This window comes from Lichenostomus cassidix, chromosome 2 (assembly GCF_008360975.1).
Source record: "Lichenostomus cassidix isolate B80296 chromosome 2, HeHo_3.0, whole genome shotgun sequence".
Lineage (NCBI taxonomy): Eukaryota > Metazoa > Chordata > Aves > Passeriformes > Meliphagidae > Lichenostomus > Lichenostomus cassidix.
This window is the reverse complement of record NC_139482.1, coordinates 965359-981256: the sequence shown is the minus strand read 5'-3', so window position 1 is coordinate 981256 and position 15898 is coordinate 965359. Positions and strand designations below refer to the sequence as shown.

The window sequence follows — 15898 nt, the reverse complement described above, 5'->3', positions numbered from 1 at the left end:
GACAAGGGATGGAGGGACAGGACTGTGGCTAGCACAGTTTTTCCCATGAGAGGTTTTCTTGTGTTTTGTAAATAAAGATAAAGTTTGGATGTTTTGGAACAGTGTCCCAGAACTTGGGCAGTGCAGGCCTGGCCAATCAGGCCTGGGGGAAGGCTTCTGACTGACCAATCTGGGTGACTTTTGAGAACTCTATAAATGTGATGAAATCAAAACAATAAAGGTCATTCCTTCTTGCCACTGAGAACCGATGCATTCATTACTCTGCTAGCTGCTCAACAGCGACACAGGACACAGGGAATGGCTACACACTGCCAAGGGCAGGGATAGATGGGATGTTGGGAAGGAATTCCTGGCTAGGAGGGAGGCACAGTTGCCCAGAGAAGCTGTGGCTACCTCTGGATCCCTGGAAGTGTCCAAGGCCAGGTTGGACAGGGCTTGGAGCAGCCTGGGATTATGGCAGGAGATTGGAACTGGATGGGTTTTCAGATCCCTTCCAACCCAAACCACTTAGGAATTCTATGATATTTGTGAGGGCTCCAGTCTGGGTTTATCCCAGATAACCTGGAGGCTGCTGAGCCCTGGTGCTCCATACCTGAGATGAGCCTTTTCCGGCACTTATCCACGAGCTGCTGGCAGTATTGGATCTCTGCCTTCAGGTCCTGCAGCTCGGCAAAGCCAGCCCTGTGCTCCTCCTTCAGCTCCTTCAGCTTCAGGATGAGGGAAAGCTCCTTCTCATCGATGATCACCTGGCCTTTCTCATCCGTGTATTCTCCTGGATGGGGGGAAAGGAGGGGAAGGTTCTGGTAAGGGCAGAGAGCAGGGACAGGGGACAGGGCTCTGCAGATGTGACAGCCTGATGGAGGGTCTGACTTGGCTCAGTCCCAGGGAAAAAAATCCTTGGGATGGTTTGGATGGGATATTGGGAAGGCATTCCTGGCTGGGAGGGTGGGGAGGGGCTGGGATGGAATTCCCAGAGAAGCTGTGGCTGCCCCTGGATCCCTGGAAGTGTCCAAGGCCAGGCTGGACAGGGCTTGGAGCAGCCTGGAACAGTGGAAGGTGTCCCTGCCCAGCTAGGGATGGAGTGGGATGATCCTTAAGATCCCAAACTATCCTGGAATCTATGACCACCCCAAATCCCTTGAAGCCCAGAGCTCCACCCCTCCGTCCCATGCTGCCTCCTCACCCTCCTGCCTCCTCTTCTGCTGCTGAGCCTCCAGAGCCTCCTTGATTTGCTCCATCTCCTGCTTGTTCTGGTTGATCTGCTGGGCCACAGTATTGCTTCTCTTCTTCCTGGTGAGGAGGATGCTCTTGTTCTCCCTGAAGATCCGGTGGATCTCCCTTCCAGCCTCCTTCTTGAACAGCTCAAATGCCTCTTGCTTGGATGGAGGAGCCCTGCAGTGTGGAACCATGGAATTGTTGTGGGTGGAAAAGCCCTCCAAGATCATGGAGTCCAACCAACCCCCAGCACTGCCAAGGCCACCACTGACCCATGTCCCCAAGTGCCACATCCACATGGCTTTTAAATCCCTCCAGGACTCCATCACTGCCCTGGGTTGCCCCTTCCAATGCCTGCCCACCTTTTTCAGGAGGAATTTTCCCAATATCTGACTAAACCTCCCCATGCACAGCCTGAGGCTGTTTCCTCTGCTCCTGTCCCTGTTTCCTGGAGCACAGCCTGACCCCCGGCTGTCCCCTCCTGTCAGGAGTTGTGCAGAGCCACAAGGTCCCCTGAAGCTCCTTTTCTCCAGGCTGAGCTCCTTTCCCAGCTCCCTCAGCCTCTCCTGGTGCTCCAGACCCTTCCCAGCTCCATTCCCTTCCCTGGACACACTCCAGCCCCTCAATGTCTCTGTTGTCCTGAGGGGCCCAGAACTGGGCACAGGATTTGAGGTGTAGCCTTTCCAGTCCTTGGGAATGGGCACAGCTGAGGTTTGATGGGATTTCAATGGGTTCCTTTGGGATCTCTCTGTCCTGACTGCTCCCTGGCTCTGTTCCCATGCCAATCCAACACCCACTGTCCCCCAGGCTACTCCCAGAACAAAGTTCTTCACACTGACACCATATTCCTCAGGAGATGCCTCAGAATTGAGTATTCCCTGGAAAGCAGGCTTTCCATGGGTTGAATTTTCACAAAAATAATGGATATTGTTCCTCCCTATTGTTAAACAAATGCCTTTTCTCTTTCCATGGTGGATTTCCAGCACGGATCTGCCAACCAAACCCCACAGCTCTGAGGGTTCCACAATGCTGCTGCCATGCCTTGCAAGCCCTGCCTGTTTTCCAAGTCTGAATTCCAAGTGCCACGTGTCATTCTTGACTTTTCTGTGCAATGGGAATGGATGCCAATGTGCCCCTGTGAACACCTGGTGTTATTCCAATCTGAACCACTCCAGCCAAAAAAAGGGAGAATGTCACAGTCCACAGATGCTGCTCTGTGCTATTGATATTCCTGGAGAGCAGGATGGATTTGGGAGCAGGAGGTAGAAACAGAAAATCATGCAATGATTTGGGTTGGAGGGGACCTTAAAATTCATCTCATTCCAACACAGGTACCCAGAAGGCTCCACACTCCTCACTCCAGCCTGGGCAAAGCCAAATTCCACCTACTGCCTTCCCTGAGTGACCTCTTAAGGGCATTTTCCCACTCCTCCAGGACTGTGTGACGCTGTTGCTGTGCCAAACTGCTGGCACAGGGCTGTAAACAACAGCCCCTGGGCAAAGTGCCACAGCTCCAGCTCCGAGCTGCTGGAAGTGCTCTGGGATGTTCCTCCTACAGCTGCAGCTGCAGCAGCCTGTTCTGCCAGCCTTGGGGACGTCAGAGGGACACAAACCCCATGTGGAGGGCATGGAGAGAATGGAAATGTGGTGAGGAGCTCCAGGAGTGAATTCTGCAACAGCTTCACTGCAGTGCCAGGATCCATAAACAATATCCTGGGCTAATCCTCAGTGTGGGCAGCAGGGAATGAGGGAATTCTGCCCCTCTGCCTCTCTGAGCTGAGATCCCACCTGCAGAGCAGCCCCAGCCCTGGGCCAACAGCACAAGGATCTGGAGCTGCTGCAGAGAGTCCAGAGGAGGCCCAGAGCTGCTCCAGGGCTGGAGCCAGGCTGGGAGAGCTGGGAATGTTCACCTGGAGAAGGGAAGGATCCAGGGAGAGCTCAGAGCTCCTGCCAGGGCCTGAAGGGGCTCCAGGAGAGCTGCAGAGGGACTGGGGACAAGGGATGGAGGGACAGGACACAGGGCATGGCTTCCCACTGCCAGAGGGCAGGGATGGATGGGATATTTGGAAGGAATTCCTGGCTGGGAGGGTGCTGAGGGACTCTAATGGAATTCCCAGAGAAGCTGTGGCTGCCCCTGGATCCCTGGAAGTGTCCAAGGCCAGGCTGAACAGGGCTGGGAGCAGCCTGGGATAGTGTAAGGCGTCCCTGCCCATGACAGGGGTGGCACTGGATGATCCATAAGTTCCCTTCCAACCCAAGCCAGCCTGGAATTCTATGATTCTATTGATCCATTTCCATGACTGTGGGGATTTCTCGCTGGATGTGAGCTCTCCCTGCAGTTTTTCCACTCACCAAAGGGATGCTGCAGTTTTCAGAGATTAAAGAATTAAATTAATTAATTAAAATTAAATTAATTAAATTAATTAAATTAATTAAAATTTAAAATAATTAAAGAGCAACTGGGCAGGGCAGAGCTCAAAGCACAGAGGTGACCCCCACCACCAATGCTCTCTTGTAGTCCCACATCCAGCCCTGAAGATCTCCAAATCTCTTCTCTTTGCCCTGTAGTTGTACTCAGGGAACACAATCCAACCATTCCAGTGTGGTTTAATCTACCAGATCTTCTCCCTCACCAGGAAAACCTACCTGTGCTTCTGGTAATCGTCCCCTGAAGATGGGATTGAGGTCTCTTCACTGTCCTGCTCACTTCCTTCCTCATCCTTATCCAGATGCTTGGTGGGACGTTTTGATGGGGAAGAAACATCCTGAGCTGTCTCAGGAGTAGAGGTCTCACTTCCTTCCTTCCTGAAAGGGGAGAAAGATGAACCAGATTTATTAATTTCTTCATCAGAGGGAACAGGAACCAAATCACACCGTGGGTTTGGCTTGGCTGATTTCAAAGCTGGTGATCTGAAGTAGCTTCTACCAAAGTTTCCAGGGAAATAGCCACTGACACAGAACAAAATCAGCATTGTTCCCACAAATCCTTAATTCTTGGAATGGAAGAACAGAATCATCATAGAATCCCAGAATGGTTTTAGTTGGAAAAGACCTTAAAGCTCATCCCATTCCACCATTCCAGGCTGCTCCAAGCCCTGTCCAGCCTGGCCTTGGACACTTCCAGGGATCCAGGAGCAGCCACAGCTTCTCTGGGCAGGGCCTCCCCACCCTCCCAGAAATATTCCTTATTTCTTCCTAAGGAATAGTGTGACCAGGAGAGTGTGACTTGGAAGACAGACAGAAGAGTGTTTGCCAGATCTCTTGGTGTCTCCCTAAAACCAGAGCAGCACAGCAGAGCCCACAGGGCACTTGGACACCAAAGCCTTGGTAGTTGCTCTGCTCCCTGGCACGAGGACTTTGGGGAACGGCAGGGAGGAACCAAGCAGGGTTTTACTTCTGTAAAATGCAGGCTCTTTCTCTGCTCAGGGCTGACAGGTTCCCCCTTCCCTGCCAAAATCTCTTCTCCCTCCCTGCTCCTCTGCCAGCTCCCTCCATTCCTCCCTCCATGGGCTGCACATTCCTGCTTGACCAGAGCTGGGCACTGCAAAGTGCTGAGTCCTGCACTTGGGGCACCACAAGGATTGGGACAGCAGCTGGGAAGCTGGGAAAGGCTCTGTGGGTGCTGGTGACAGCAGATGCCCCAGGGAACAAGGGACAGGACAAGGGGAAACAGCCTCAAGCTGTGCCAGGGGAGGTTCAGTTGGATATTGGGAAAATTCATTCTCCAAATGGGCTGTCCAGCCCTGCACAGCTGCCCAGGGCAGTGATGGAGTCCCCAGCCCTGGAGTCATTTAAAAGCTGTGTGGATGTGGCACTTGGGGACATGGTCAGGGGTGGCCTTGGCAGTGCTGGAGAACAGTTGGACTCAGTGATCTTGGAGGGCTTTTCCAACCAGAACAATGCCATGATTATCAGAGAGAAAGGAGAAATGTCTGACTGATTAACTCACGTGAGCTGCTCGTCACCCTCCTTGGCTTCCTTCTTCCCCCCAGGGGTGGGGGATGTAGAACTTCCATTCTCAGGAGCCTCTTCCTCCTCTTCCTGCTCTGATTCCTCATCCATATCAACAGCACTTTCCTAGAAACAGAAAGGAATAAGCCATTTATCCACACCAGGGAAGCTGTACAGGCCTCATCCAGCAGCCCTTCCATGCCATGGCACAGCCTAATCTGGGAATTAAAAACTGTGTGAGACTCCACAGCAGGATTCATAGGTTAGGTGTGGTTTATATCCTTGGCTCCAGAAATTACAAGGATTAAAATAGGGATCCCAGCAGAGGCAGGACCTCACCTTCTCCAACCCTGTAACAGACAGGTCACTTTGTAGATTGTATTGTACAGGACAAGGGGAAGTGGCTTTAAACTGAGAGAGAGAGACTGTTTGGATGGGATATTGGGAAGGAATTCCTGGCTGGGAGGGTGGGGAGAGGCTGGAATGGAATTCCCAGAGAAGCTGTGGCTGCCCCTGGATCCCTGGAAGTGTCCAAGGCCAGGCTGGACAGGGCTGGGAGCAACCTGGGACAGTGGAAGGTGTCCCTGCCTCTGGAATGGGATGGGCTCTAATGTCCCTTTCAACCCAAACCATTCTGGGATTCTAATTCCCATTTAATAAATTATTCTGTACAGATAAAGGGCTGAATTAATCCCTTTGCTGACCGAATTCCTCTTGGTCTGCTCTGGACACATTTTTTGACAACCTCAACCCATTAACACTTCTCAGCTTGATTTCAACATGGAAAAGCTGCATTTGAGGCAATTCCCATTTTGGCAGCAAAGGAGCCATCAGTGCTAAGGTGGACTGTGGGCAGGTCAAGCAGCAGGCATTACCATGTCCTCCTGTTGCTCCCGATGCTCCTCATCACCATCCAGACACAGATCAGAGCCAGACGCAGAGTCAGAGTAAGATTCAGACTCAGACTCAGTCTCAGACTCAGACTCAGCAGTGTCATCTCTGTGTCTCTTCCTGTACTTGTTCCTGAGCCTGTACTCCACTTCTTCCTCCTGTTGGCTAAGGACAAACAAACCAGCCTTTTAGGAATCATGGCTCACATGGCAAAAGCTGGGATCCCTGCCCAAGCCTGACTGACAAAGAAAAACACCTTTTACCTGTGGTTTCACCCCCAAAACCCCACCTTGCTCCTCCTGTGCTTCCCACCATAACCTCTGCCCACCTCTTCCTCTCCTTTTCCATGACATCCCTTTGGGTGTCTTTGATATGGAAGTTTTTTGATGGTTATTTTAATACTTTCTGGAAGTTTTTAATAGTCCACATCAAACCATACTGACTCTGATCAATCCCATCATTTTATTTGGAACTTTAACTCATGTTGGATGGGGCTTGGAGCAACCTGGGGTAGTGGGAGGTGTCCCTGCCCATGGCAGGGGTGGAATGGGATGATCCTTAGGGTTCTTCCCAACCCAAACCAGCCAGAAATTCTATGAACTTACCTTAAAATCGCTTTGAACTGTCTAAACACCTCCTGGATCTGCCTCACATTCACTATCTGAGGAAGAGAGGTACAAAGCCATTAATTTTGCTATTAATTCTGTAAAGAAGTTCCAAATGAAACAATTTAAAGGGTTTTAAGACTTTAAAAAGTCTTAAAAGTCTCCTGGAGCTTCCAAACCAGCAAAAATGGAATGAAAATGTAACAACAGACTTAACATGCAAAACCAAATTAAATTACAGTTCTGTAGTGGTTTGGGGGTGAAAAACAGCCTCTTCAAAATACATTTGCATTGCTTCTTTCTCGGAGGAAAATGGGATGGAATCAGGATTTCAGTGTTTTTTCCACTACTTACATCAATGTCCTGAATGACTCCTCGGAGGTATTTCTGGACTTGAGATTTGATTTCTGCTCTCTGGGCTGCAGTCAGGGGGTTGTAGGTCATGAAGGAACCATTTGCCTAAAAAAAAAAAAAAAAAAAGGAAAGTTGAGAATCAGGGAGTTCCAGACAGCTGACAGAGCCTGTGAGAACAATGGGAACAAAGCTTTGAGCAAGTCCCGTTGTGATGGGACAAGGAGTGATGGTTTTTAACTAAAAACAGGGAGATTCAGACTGGGTTTAAGAAGGGAATTCTTGGCTGTGAGGCTGGCAAAAGGTGCCCAGAGAAGCTGTGGCTGCCCCTGGATCCCTGCAAGTGTCCAAGGCCAGGCTGGACAGGACTTGGAGCAGCCTGGGATAGGGGAAGGTGTCCCTGCCATGGCAGGGGGTGGAATGGGATGATCCTTAAGGTCCTTTCTGACCCAAACCATTCTGGGATTCCACTGGTTTGGCAAACACTTGGCATCATTTCTGTGTGTCCATTTCTGATTGGGATTCTCATCACCTGCCTTGGCAGGAGATGGGATTTGGGAGCAACCAACCAACAGAAGGACACCAAGAACCTGGAAAAAACCACCTCCAGTGGCTGGGGATTGAAATCCCAACACAATCCCTCTGTGTGGGATCTTCAGAGCTTCGCCCAAGCCCCACAGGATGGTGCTGGAAGCAGAAGGAAGGACACAATCCCACTGGACACTGAGTTAACTGCTCCTTACCAGGGCGTCCTGCATCATCAGCTCCCGCTTCAGGAGAAGGATCTCCTCCTCCAAGGCCTTCACCGATGTCTAACAGGGGAAAAAAGGGTGAGCAAATGACTAAATCATATTGGAAAAAAGAAACCCTGATAAAAGCAGCATGCAAATGGCTGCTGGAGAATATCCCAGCTGGATCCCAGCTCCCTCAGGGCTTGCAGCAGGGAATTAGTGGGTCTGGAAATCATTTTGCCTTTGATTAGCTCCCACCAGGACAGTTTCTGCTGGGTCCTGCCTGCAGAGTCTGCCTAAGCCATCAAAGCAGAGCCACCTGCTTTTTAATGGGATGATTTCCTGCTCTGGAATTGCAGGGACCATCAGTTCTGGGATCTGGGATATTCTCCTGGAAGCCAAGCATTGTGCAGGGCTCACCTCTGCCCTAAACTCAGCAGCTCTGACAGTAACTGGGACAAAGGAGAGATTTTCCTGTGCTCTGTTTGACTGGATTTCTCCATAACATGGAATATCTTCAAGGATCCACTACTTAAAATGTGTTTTCAGAAAGGTGAGTACAAAAATCGTGGGATTCAGGGAGAAGTGGACACTGAGCTGCTTTGAAGTGACACCTGGAGCACCAAAGCACAAAGTTTCCTTCCAAATTCAGCTCCTCCAGTTTGTTTTTTATTCTGAAAGTGCACTCTGATATCCTATGATCCCTTCCTTTAAATTATTTCCTTGATTAACAAGTTTTCTAATTGTGGAAAAGCTGTTCTGTTACCAGCAGCAACAGGGATAAAGCTGCAGGAGGACTGGAGATGATTTCCCTGCATATCAGGGGAACAATTCACAATAAAATCTCTCTCTTGAGAGCTGAATCATATCAGAAAAAAACTGGGATATGCAGGAGAAAGAATTCCTGGGATCAGGGAAGATGTGACCACCTGCAAGGCTTTACCTTAGACCAGGTAACTTAATTCAATCCCTATAAAAATTTAAATATTGATCCATCTTATCATCCACCTAAAATTAGCAGTGGCTGAGGAAGGGTAATTTATTAAACGACCTAATTTTCCTCTGTTTTTTAAGGCTATTATCCTAAATATGAATGAACCTGGGATAATTTCCCCTCCTCCAGGCCCCTCCTGTCCTTACCTCCCGAGTGAAGGGCTCGTTGGGGACAGGCTCTGCTGTCACCCAGTTCATCCTGGTGGCAAAGCGAAGGGAGGAGAGCTGGAAAACAAAGATATAAAGTGAATAAAAGAGATATAAACAGGGATGGCATTTTCCAATCTCTTTCTGCTTAACTGTATCAGATCCAAGAGCAGAGAAATATAAAATCTATTAACTGCTCCAAGGGATTCCCTGTTGTTTGCTACGGATTCAGTTCACACAAGGAGACTTTCACCAATTTTATCATTTCACAGGTTAAAAAACAACCTCTTGAGTGGTTCCTCCTGATTCCTGCTCCAGCAGGGAGCCAGCTCAGCTCTGCTGTGAACTGGTGCAATTCCAGTGAGGAAATTGGAAATATTAAATAAAATAATAATAATAATAATAATAATAATAATAATAATAGTAACTCTCCAGTGAGATTAAATCTGAGCAGCTCCTGCCTGCTCTGCTTCAGACTCTCATCTGACAGGAGTCTGGTTTTGAGCCATTGGTATAAGATGAGCTCTCCAAAGTTTGGGATGAATTAGGCAGGAGGTTTCCCTGCCAAATCCCTCCAGAGATTGTTCCTTAAACCAAGCAGGAGCAAGGCTTGGATTCTGCAGCAATCCCTTCAACTCACAGTCTCTTCCACATGAGCAGCTTCCCCACAGATGTTTGTCACCAGGACAGTGTTGCAGTTTCCCCCTGGGGAAAAAAAAAGATAATAAAAATAAAGCAAATAATGTAATTTTAGGGGGGGGGGTTGTTGTTGCTTCCTTTTCTGCAGTGTATTATATTAAATGCTGATTAAAATAGGGTGGAATTCCAGAATGGTTTGGGATGGAAGGAACCTCAAGGATCATCCAGTGCCACCTCTGCCATGGCAGAGACACCTCCCACTGTCCCAGGTTGCTCCAAGTGTCCAACCTGGCCTTGGACACTTCCAGGGATCCAGGGGTGACACTGGATGATCCTTAAGGTCCCTTCCAACCCAAACCATTCCAGGATCCCATGATAAATTATGGCCTCAGGGCTCGATCTGCCCATTGAAACAGCACTTTTCCAGGAGCTGTCTGTGGCTGTTGGAATTGCCAGCTCTTACCCAGAGAGTCCTTGAGGACGTGGGTGAGTTTGCTCTGCCGGAAGGGGATGTGTTCCCGCTTGGGTTTGGCCAGGGCGATGACAAACTGCTCCAGGAAGGACAGGGATTTGTTGATGTAGGAAGCTTCTATCCGGACGTGGCCTTCAGACTGCAACAGAGACCAGCAGGAAGAGATTGTGGTCAAACAGCAGGAGAGAGGATGTTCCTTATCAAGGGAAAACTCTGGAGGGTTGATGTAATTTTGGGTCTGATTGATACAGAGCATTGTGGAATGAGGGAATTATTGAGGTTGGAAGAGGCAGCTTAGATTGAGTCCAATCATCCCCCAGCACTGCCAAGGTCCCCAAGTGCCACTTCTATGTGGATGTTACATCCCTCCAGGAATTGGGAACCACCACTGCCCTGGACAGCTGTGCCAGGACTGGACAACCCTTCCCAGGAAGGAATTTTCCCAATATCCAACCTAAACCTCCCCCTGAAGCTACTTCCTCCTGTCCTGTCTCTCAGGCTGTCCCCTCCTATCAGGAGTTGTGCAGAGCCACAAGGTCCCTCTGAGCCTCCTTTGCTCCAGGCTGAGCTCCTTTCCCAGCTCCCTCAGCCTCTCCTGCTGCTCCAAACCCTTCCCAGCTCTGTTCCCTGCCCTGGTTTTTCCCCAGTGAGGAGCCCAAAGGGACCTGAGGAGCTCCCATCACTCACTCCAGTCTTGCTCAGTCTCTCCGATCCCGCCAGGTCGATTAAGGTGAGTTTAGATTTAAGGCACTTGAGATTTTTGTAATCTCTGGAACGACACTGAGGGAGAGAAGAAGAGAAACTGCACTTAGGAGCAGACAAAACAGAAATACAGGAAAAAACAGACAGCAAAGATCCCCTTGAATCCCTAGAAAGTCCTTTCAATCCTAGGAACAATGCTGGAGCTCTCACCTCAATGTACATGGTGAAGATGCAATGGGATCTGGTGGAATTCTTATTCAGGGTGTGCTCTGCTATCACTCTGTTGGTCTCACCCTGCCAATGGAGAGAAAATTCCAGGCTCAGCTCATGGAATTGTGGGGTTTTTGAGGACCAGCCAGGCAACCCCTCCATGGCTCTTTCCATTTCCTGATGACTGGAAAAGCAAAGAGCCCCCCAAGCTTCAAATGGCCACAGATTTGAACCTCTGACAGGAACACAAAGGGATATTGGAAGGGATCTTAAGGATCATCCCATTCCACCCCTCCATGCCTTGTCCCCAGTCCCTCTCCAGCTCTCCTGGAGCCCCTTTAGGCCCTGGAAATATCTCTAATATCTCCCTGGAGCCTTCCCTTCTCCAGGTGAACATTCCCAGCTCTCTCAGCCATCATCCTCCTCATTCTACTCTTTAAAGAGAAAAAGGCAGTCCCTGCACATTCCAGAGCTTAGAACAGATTTTAAGGATTTTAAGATTAAAATCAAATTATTTTAAGGACACCAGATGGCTCTGGGCGAGAATGCACTTCCTGCATCCAGATCCAATTATTTATCACTGTTTTCCTCATGAACTGAAGCAGCCATGAGGAAAAGAAAGATGCTGATCTAAGTAATCAAAGTCCCCTCACAAATCTCTCACCCCAAACAGCTCTGCTGGGACTTTCAACAGTGCCACGATCATCCCAAACTATCTTTTCTTGGAGCATCTCCCAGAATCCCCGAGCCAGGGATATTTTCCTTGCAAAACCAAGAACTTCCAATCATTCCACCCACAATAAAGAGGGCTGGGTGAACCTCCTTCCACCACCTTGGCCACCCACTCCTGCTTTTCCACCTCCTCCCTCAGCCAACAACCCCAACCACAGGATTAAATGGAATATTTGGGTTGCCTTGCCTCAAAGAGGAGATGCAGAGCCTCCTCCTCGTGGCTGACTGGGTGGACTGAGAGGCCCTTGACATAAACCCCCTCAGGGCCATCCCTGACAGCCAGCTGGGGGTCCCTGATGCCACGGCCCAGCCCTGGAGCCAGGAGGTCAAACAAGGTCTCGTTGTAGATCTCCAGGTAGGAAATTCGGACAGTGACCAGGACATTGAGGAATTGTGCAGCTGCTTTGAAGATCTGTGCAAACACAAAGGGTTGGTCTCCGTTCACAAGCAGAATTTTTAGCTATTTGGCTATTTTTATATATTACTATATATTTATGTATATTTTCTATATTATTATATATTTCTATATTACTAGATATATTTTATATCTTGCTATAAATAGCTATTTTTAGCTATTTATGGATTTTCAGATAATATATTTATGGAGATATTTGTATAAGGTATAGATGGGTGTATAAATAGGTGATAAAAATAGGTATAAGATATAAATAGATATAAAATAGAAATAAATATATTAAGATATGTACAAGATAAAAATGTATGTAATTCAGAGATAGATATTTGTACATAGATAGTTCTGAGCAGCTCCAAGTACATCTGGGGCTCTGTGGGGCTAAATTTGAGCTGTGGCTGCTGAGGGCTTCACCTGGATTTGGATGCAATGATCTTAGTGAATCATGGAATTCTGGAATGGTTTGGGCTGAAAGGGACCTTAAAGCTTATCCAATTCCACCCCTGCCATGGGCAGAGACACCTTCCACTGTCCCAGGCTGCTCCAAGCCCCAGTGTCCCACCTGGCCTTGGACACTGCCAAAGGCAGCCACAGCTTCTCTGGGCACCCTGTGCCAGTGTCTCTGTGCCTGAGAGGTATTTTTTAATGATTTTATGATCAGTTTTAACCTGATTTCACAAAATGACATTTTGGAAAACACCTTTTTTTGAATGCTTGGTGACATTTGTGGAGCAGCAAGAACTTAAACAGGAACTGAAAAGGAACAACCTCGAAGAACGACAAGAAGACTCTCATTTCTTTAATAATCATCCCTCAGGTAAAACTAATTTAAAAACCACATAAATCATATTCACTGTGTGAAAACACTTTTATATCAGCAAGAGCTGCTACAGGAGTGTTCCTGGGTGTTTCTCCCACCTCTTTTCCCCCCCAGATGGAGTACCTGCTGGATAGCTCGGGGGATGATCCCTCGGTGTTTGTACTCAGACGTTGCTCCAGTCATGGTGTAGGTTTTGCCAGCCCCAGTTTGCCCATAGCACATGATGGTGCCTGAAAAATTGAAAATCAGAAGAATCAACTCAGGAGGGAGCCTAGGAGAGAACAGCAAACTGATCCCTCCTCAGATCCAATCTTTATTTATGATCAAAATAATAAAAATAGCAGTAAATCACCATTGTAACCCCGTAAAGCTTTGGACACCACGTCCTTTGCCACAGTCTCATAAACCAGCTCCTGGGAAGCATTGTGGAGGAGCCCATCCAGCTTGAAGGACCAGTCAGTCTGAGTGTTGTTCACAGCTCCTCCCTTGGGATGTTTCTTGATGTAGATATCGATGCTCTGCAACCCAAAAAGAGAGGCAGATCAATTCAACAGCCCTGAGGAGTTTCAGCAGCTGAGGACCTGGGATTAAGTAAAAAGGGAGCACAAATGTCAGGGTTATTTCACTGTCTTGGATGGCTCTAGATGTCCTAAAAATATCTGGTAATGCTCTCAGATTTCTGGTGATAAATATTCTAAATAAATAGGAAATGTGGTTAAGCTCATCTGTTTAACTTTCTGTGATTTTGTGCCTCAGGGAAATTCTTAATTAAGCAAGAGAAGGCAGAGGGAGGAATTTGCATAAGAGGGGATAGAAACAGGCTGTGCCAAATTGTGGTTACCACTGGGAATTCCTCATGGATCAGCCAGTCCCAGTCCTTTTGAAGGGTTTTCCTGGTGATTTTACCACAGGAAGTGTGTTTTCCATACTCACACTTGCCGTGACAAAACCACTGCCAAGCAGGAACACACCCACCAACACCCCCCAAAACATTATCCATGGCCTTAAGGGATGGAAAAATTCTGGTTTTCCACGGGAAAAGCTGCAATCAAACCCCAGACCTTTCCCACTTCCAATTTCTTTCACTCTACCTTGTTGTCTGACCCAAGCTTGATCATATCTTTGGCGAAATGAGTCGTTGGCTTGACTCGCACAAACGCCTGGACTCGCTTGGCTTTTCTAAGGAGAGAGCAAAAAAACAGGAAAATGAGAATCTTGCATTCCCTAAACTGAAATTTATATTGTTTTTCAGGAAAAGGTGAGGTAGAGGAGTCAAATTTAAAAATAAAATGTTGTCAATTATTTAGCTGCAGTTTTTATTCTCCACTGAAAGCAACTGTGGGTAAAGAGTCACTGAAAATTCTTTCTGGCGTTGTCCTGCTTGGAAAACTGAGGATGTGGAAAGAGAAGTGTCTCACTGATCCTGATTTCCTGATTTCCTCATGTCTGTCAGGCACAGGAGTGTTTGATAACACCAGTTTTTTTTCCTCTTAGACTTGCAAAGCAAAATATTTGCAGGGTAGGGATTTTCTTTTGCCACATGCAGCCTTTTAAAAAATAATTTAAACTATTTTTATTCCTAACAAACAGGTGATCTTCAATTTCCTGGAGGAAATATCCACAGCCTGGAGAATCTGCTGAGTAAAACCAACATGGGGAAGGCTCAGGGATCATCCAGCTGCTAAAGCCACATGCACTGAGGATTTTTAAATCCCTGGAATGTGTGGATCCCACGTTTTCCCTCAATCACTTCCTCCAGACAGCCCATGCTCAATAATTCTGTAGTAAGTAGTGACAACTTCTAGTTTTGGACAAAATCATTGGGATTTCTGGTCTCTTCAGGATTTTGGTGACCTGTCACACCTTACCTGTTGTGCCTGCTCTAAAATGCAGTGTGGAGGTCTGAGCTGAGCTGAGATTTGTTGGATTTAAAACAGGGCAATATTTGGGTGATACCTGGGGGCCTCACTCTCGGGTTCTGCGTCAGAGAGCAGGGAGGAAATGATGCTTTCCTGGTCCTCATCCTTCTTCTGCTGCTCTTTCCCCTGCTTTTGGTCTTGGTCCTGCTCCTTCTGCTCCTGGGAGCTCACAGAGGACACAGAGCTCTGTCCAAAAACACCCCAGAACCCAGTGTTTGAGAGGTAGTGAATTATTTGTTCCAAAGAAAGAAAAACAGCAGGGAAAAGCAGGAAGGGGAAATTTTAGGGGAAAACTCCACTATGAATCAGAGAGAGAACAAATTCTGAATGAGTGGAGTTTTCCTTGCAGCAACAATGCTCTGTGTGGGGCTTTGGAAGTGTAAGGACAAAAGGAATTATTCCTGTTGTGTTCATTAACACGAGGAGATGGGAAGGAACAGGTTGTCCAGAGAAGCTGTGGCTGTCCCTGGATCCCTGGAAATGTCCAAGGCCAGGCTGGACAGGGCTTGGAGCAGCCTGGGACGGTGGAAATGTCCCTGCCATGGCAGGGTGGGAATGGATGGGATTTAAGGTCCTTTCCAACCCAAACCATTCCAGGATTCTGACTGGGCCCAGCTGGAATTACCGTTTGTTCAGTGTCCGGTTTGGATGGAGAATCTCGACCCTCTTCCATCCCCTTGGGCCCCTCCTGCTCATCTTCCCCCTGCCACGGAAAACAGAGCCAATTCCACATGAAAAACACACCCGGGGACACAGGGGACAGTGATCCCCTTTGCTGCATGGAACAACGAGCCACACATCTCCAAAGCTTTGGGAGGGTGAGGTCCCCTTCCCACACCTCAGGGACTTTGGGACAGGTCCCTTGCGGCAGGACTTTGGGGAAAATCCATCTGCAAGGGTTGGGACTTGTCCGGAGAAGCTGTGGTGCCCCTGGATCCCTGGCAGTGTCCAAGGCCAGGCTGGACATTGGGGCTGAGAGCAGTCTGGGATAGTGGGAGGTGTCCCTGCCCATGGCAAAGTCTGGAATTAGATGATCCTTAAGGTTCCTCCCAACCAAACCACCCTGTGCCTCTCCAATCCACCCCCGGAGGTGTGCGGGGGGTGATGC

General features: G+C 48.3%; 1 protein-coding gene across 1 annotated transcript in view; it reads right to left on the bottom strand.

Moving 5' to 3' along the window:
* KIF9 (kinesin family member 9) overlaps nt 1–15898 on the bottom strand; it is a 34593-nt gene that overhangs the window by 3084 nt on the left and 15611 nt on the right. The window contains exons 4-22 of the mRNA XM_085053928.1: nt 15416–15493; nt 14828–14976; nt 13963–14050; nt 13224–13389; nt 12995–13101; nt 11827–12051; nt 10908–10991; nt 10683–10775; nt 9987–10134; nt 9525–9589; nt 8885–8962; nt 7757–7825; nt 7017–7121; nt 6663–6718; nt 6042–6222; nt 5165–5292; nt 3862–4020; nt 1184–1392; nt 593–772 (exon numbers count right to left, since the gene is read on the bottom strand). Coding sequence (XP_084910054.1) covers nt 593–772; nt 1184–1392; nt 3862–4020; nt 5165–5292; nt 6042–6222; nt 6663–6718; nt 7017–7121; nt 7757–7825; nt 8885–8962; nt 9525–9589; nt 9987–10134; nt 10683–10775; nt 10908–10991; nt 11827–12051; nt 12995–13101; nt 13224–13389; nt 13963–14050; nt 14828–14976; nt 15416–15493 — 2368 coding nt within the window. The remainder of the gene's footprint in view (nt 1–592; nt 773–1183; nt 1393–3861; nt 4021–5164; nt 5293–6041; nt 6223–6662; nt 6719–7016; nt 7122–7756; nt 7826–8884; nt 8963–9524; nt 9590–9986; nt 10135–10682; nt 10776–10907; nt 10992–11826; nt 12052–12994; nt 13102–13223; nt 13390–13962; nt 14051–14827; nt 14977–15415; nt 15494–15898) is intronic.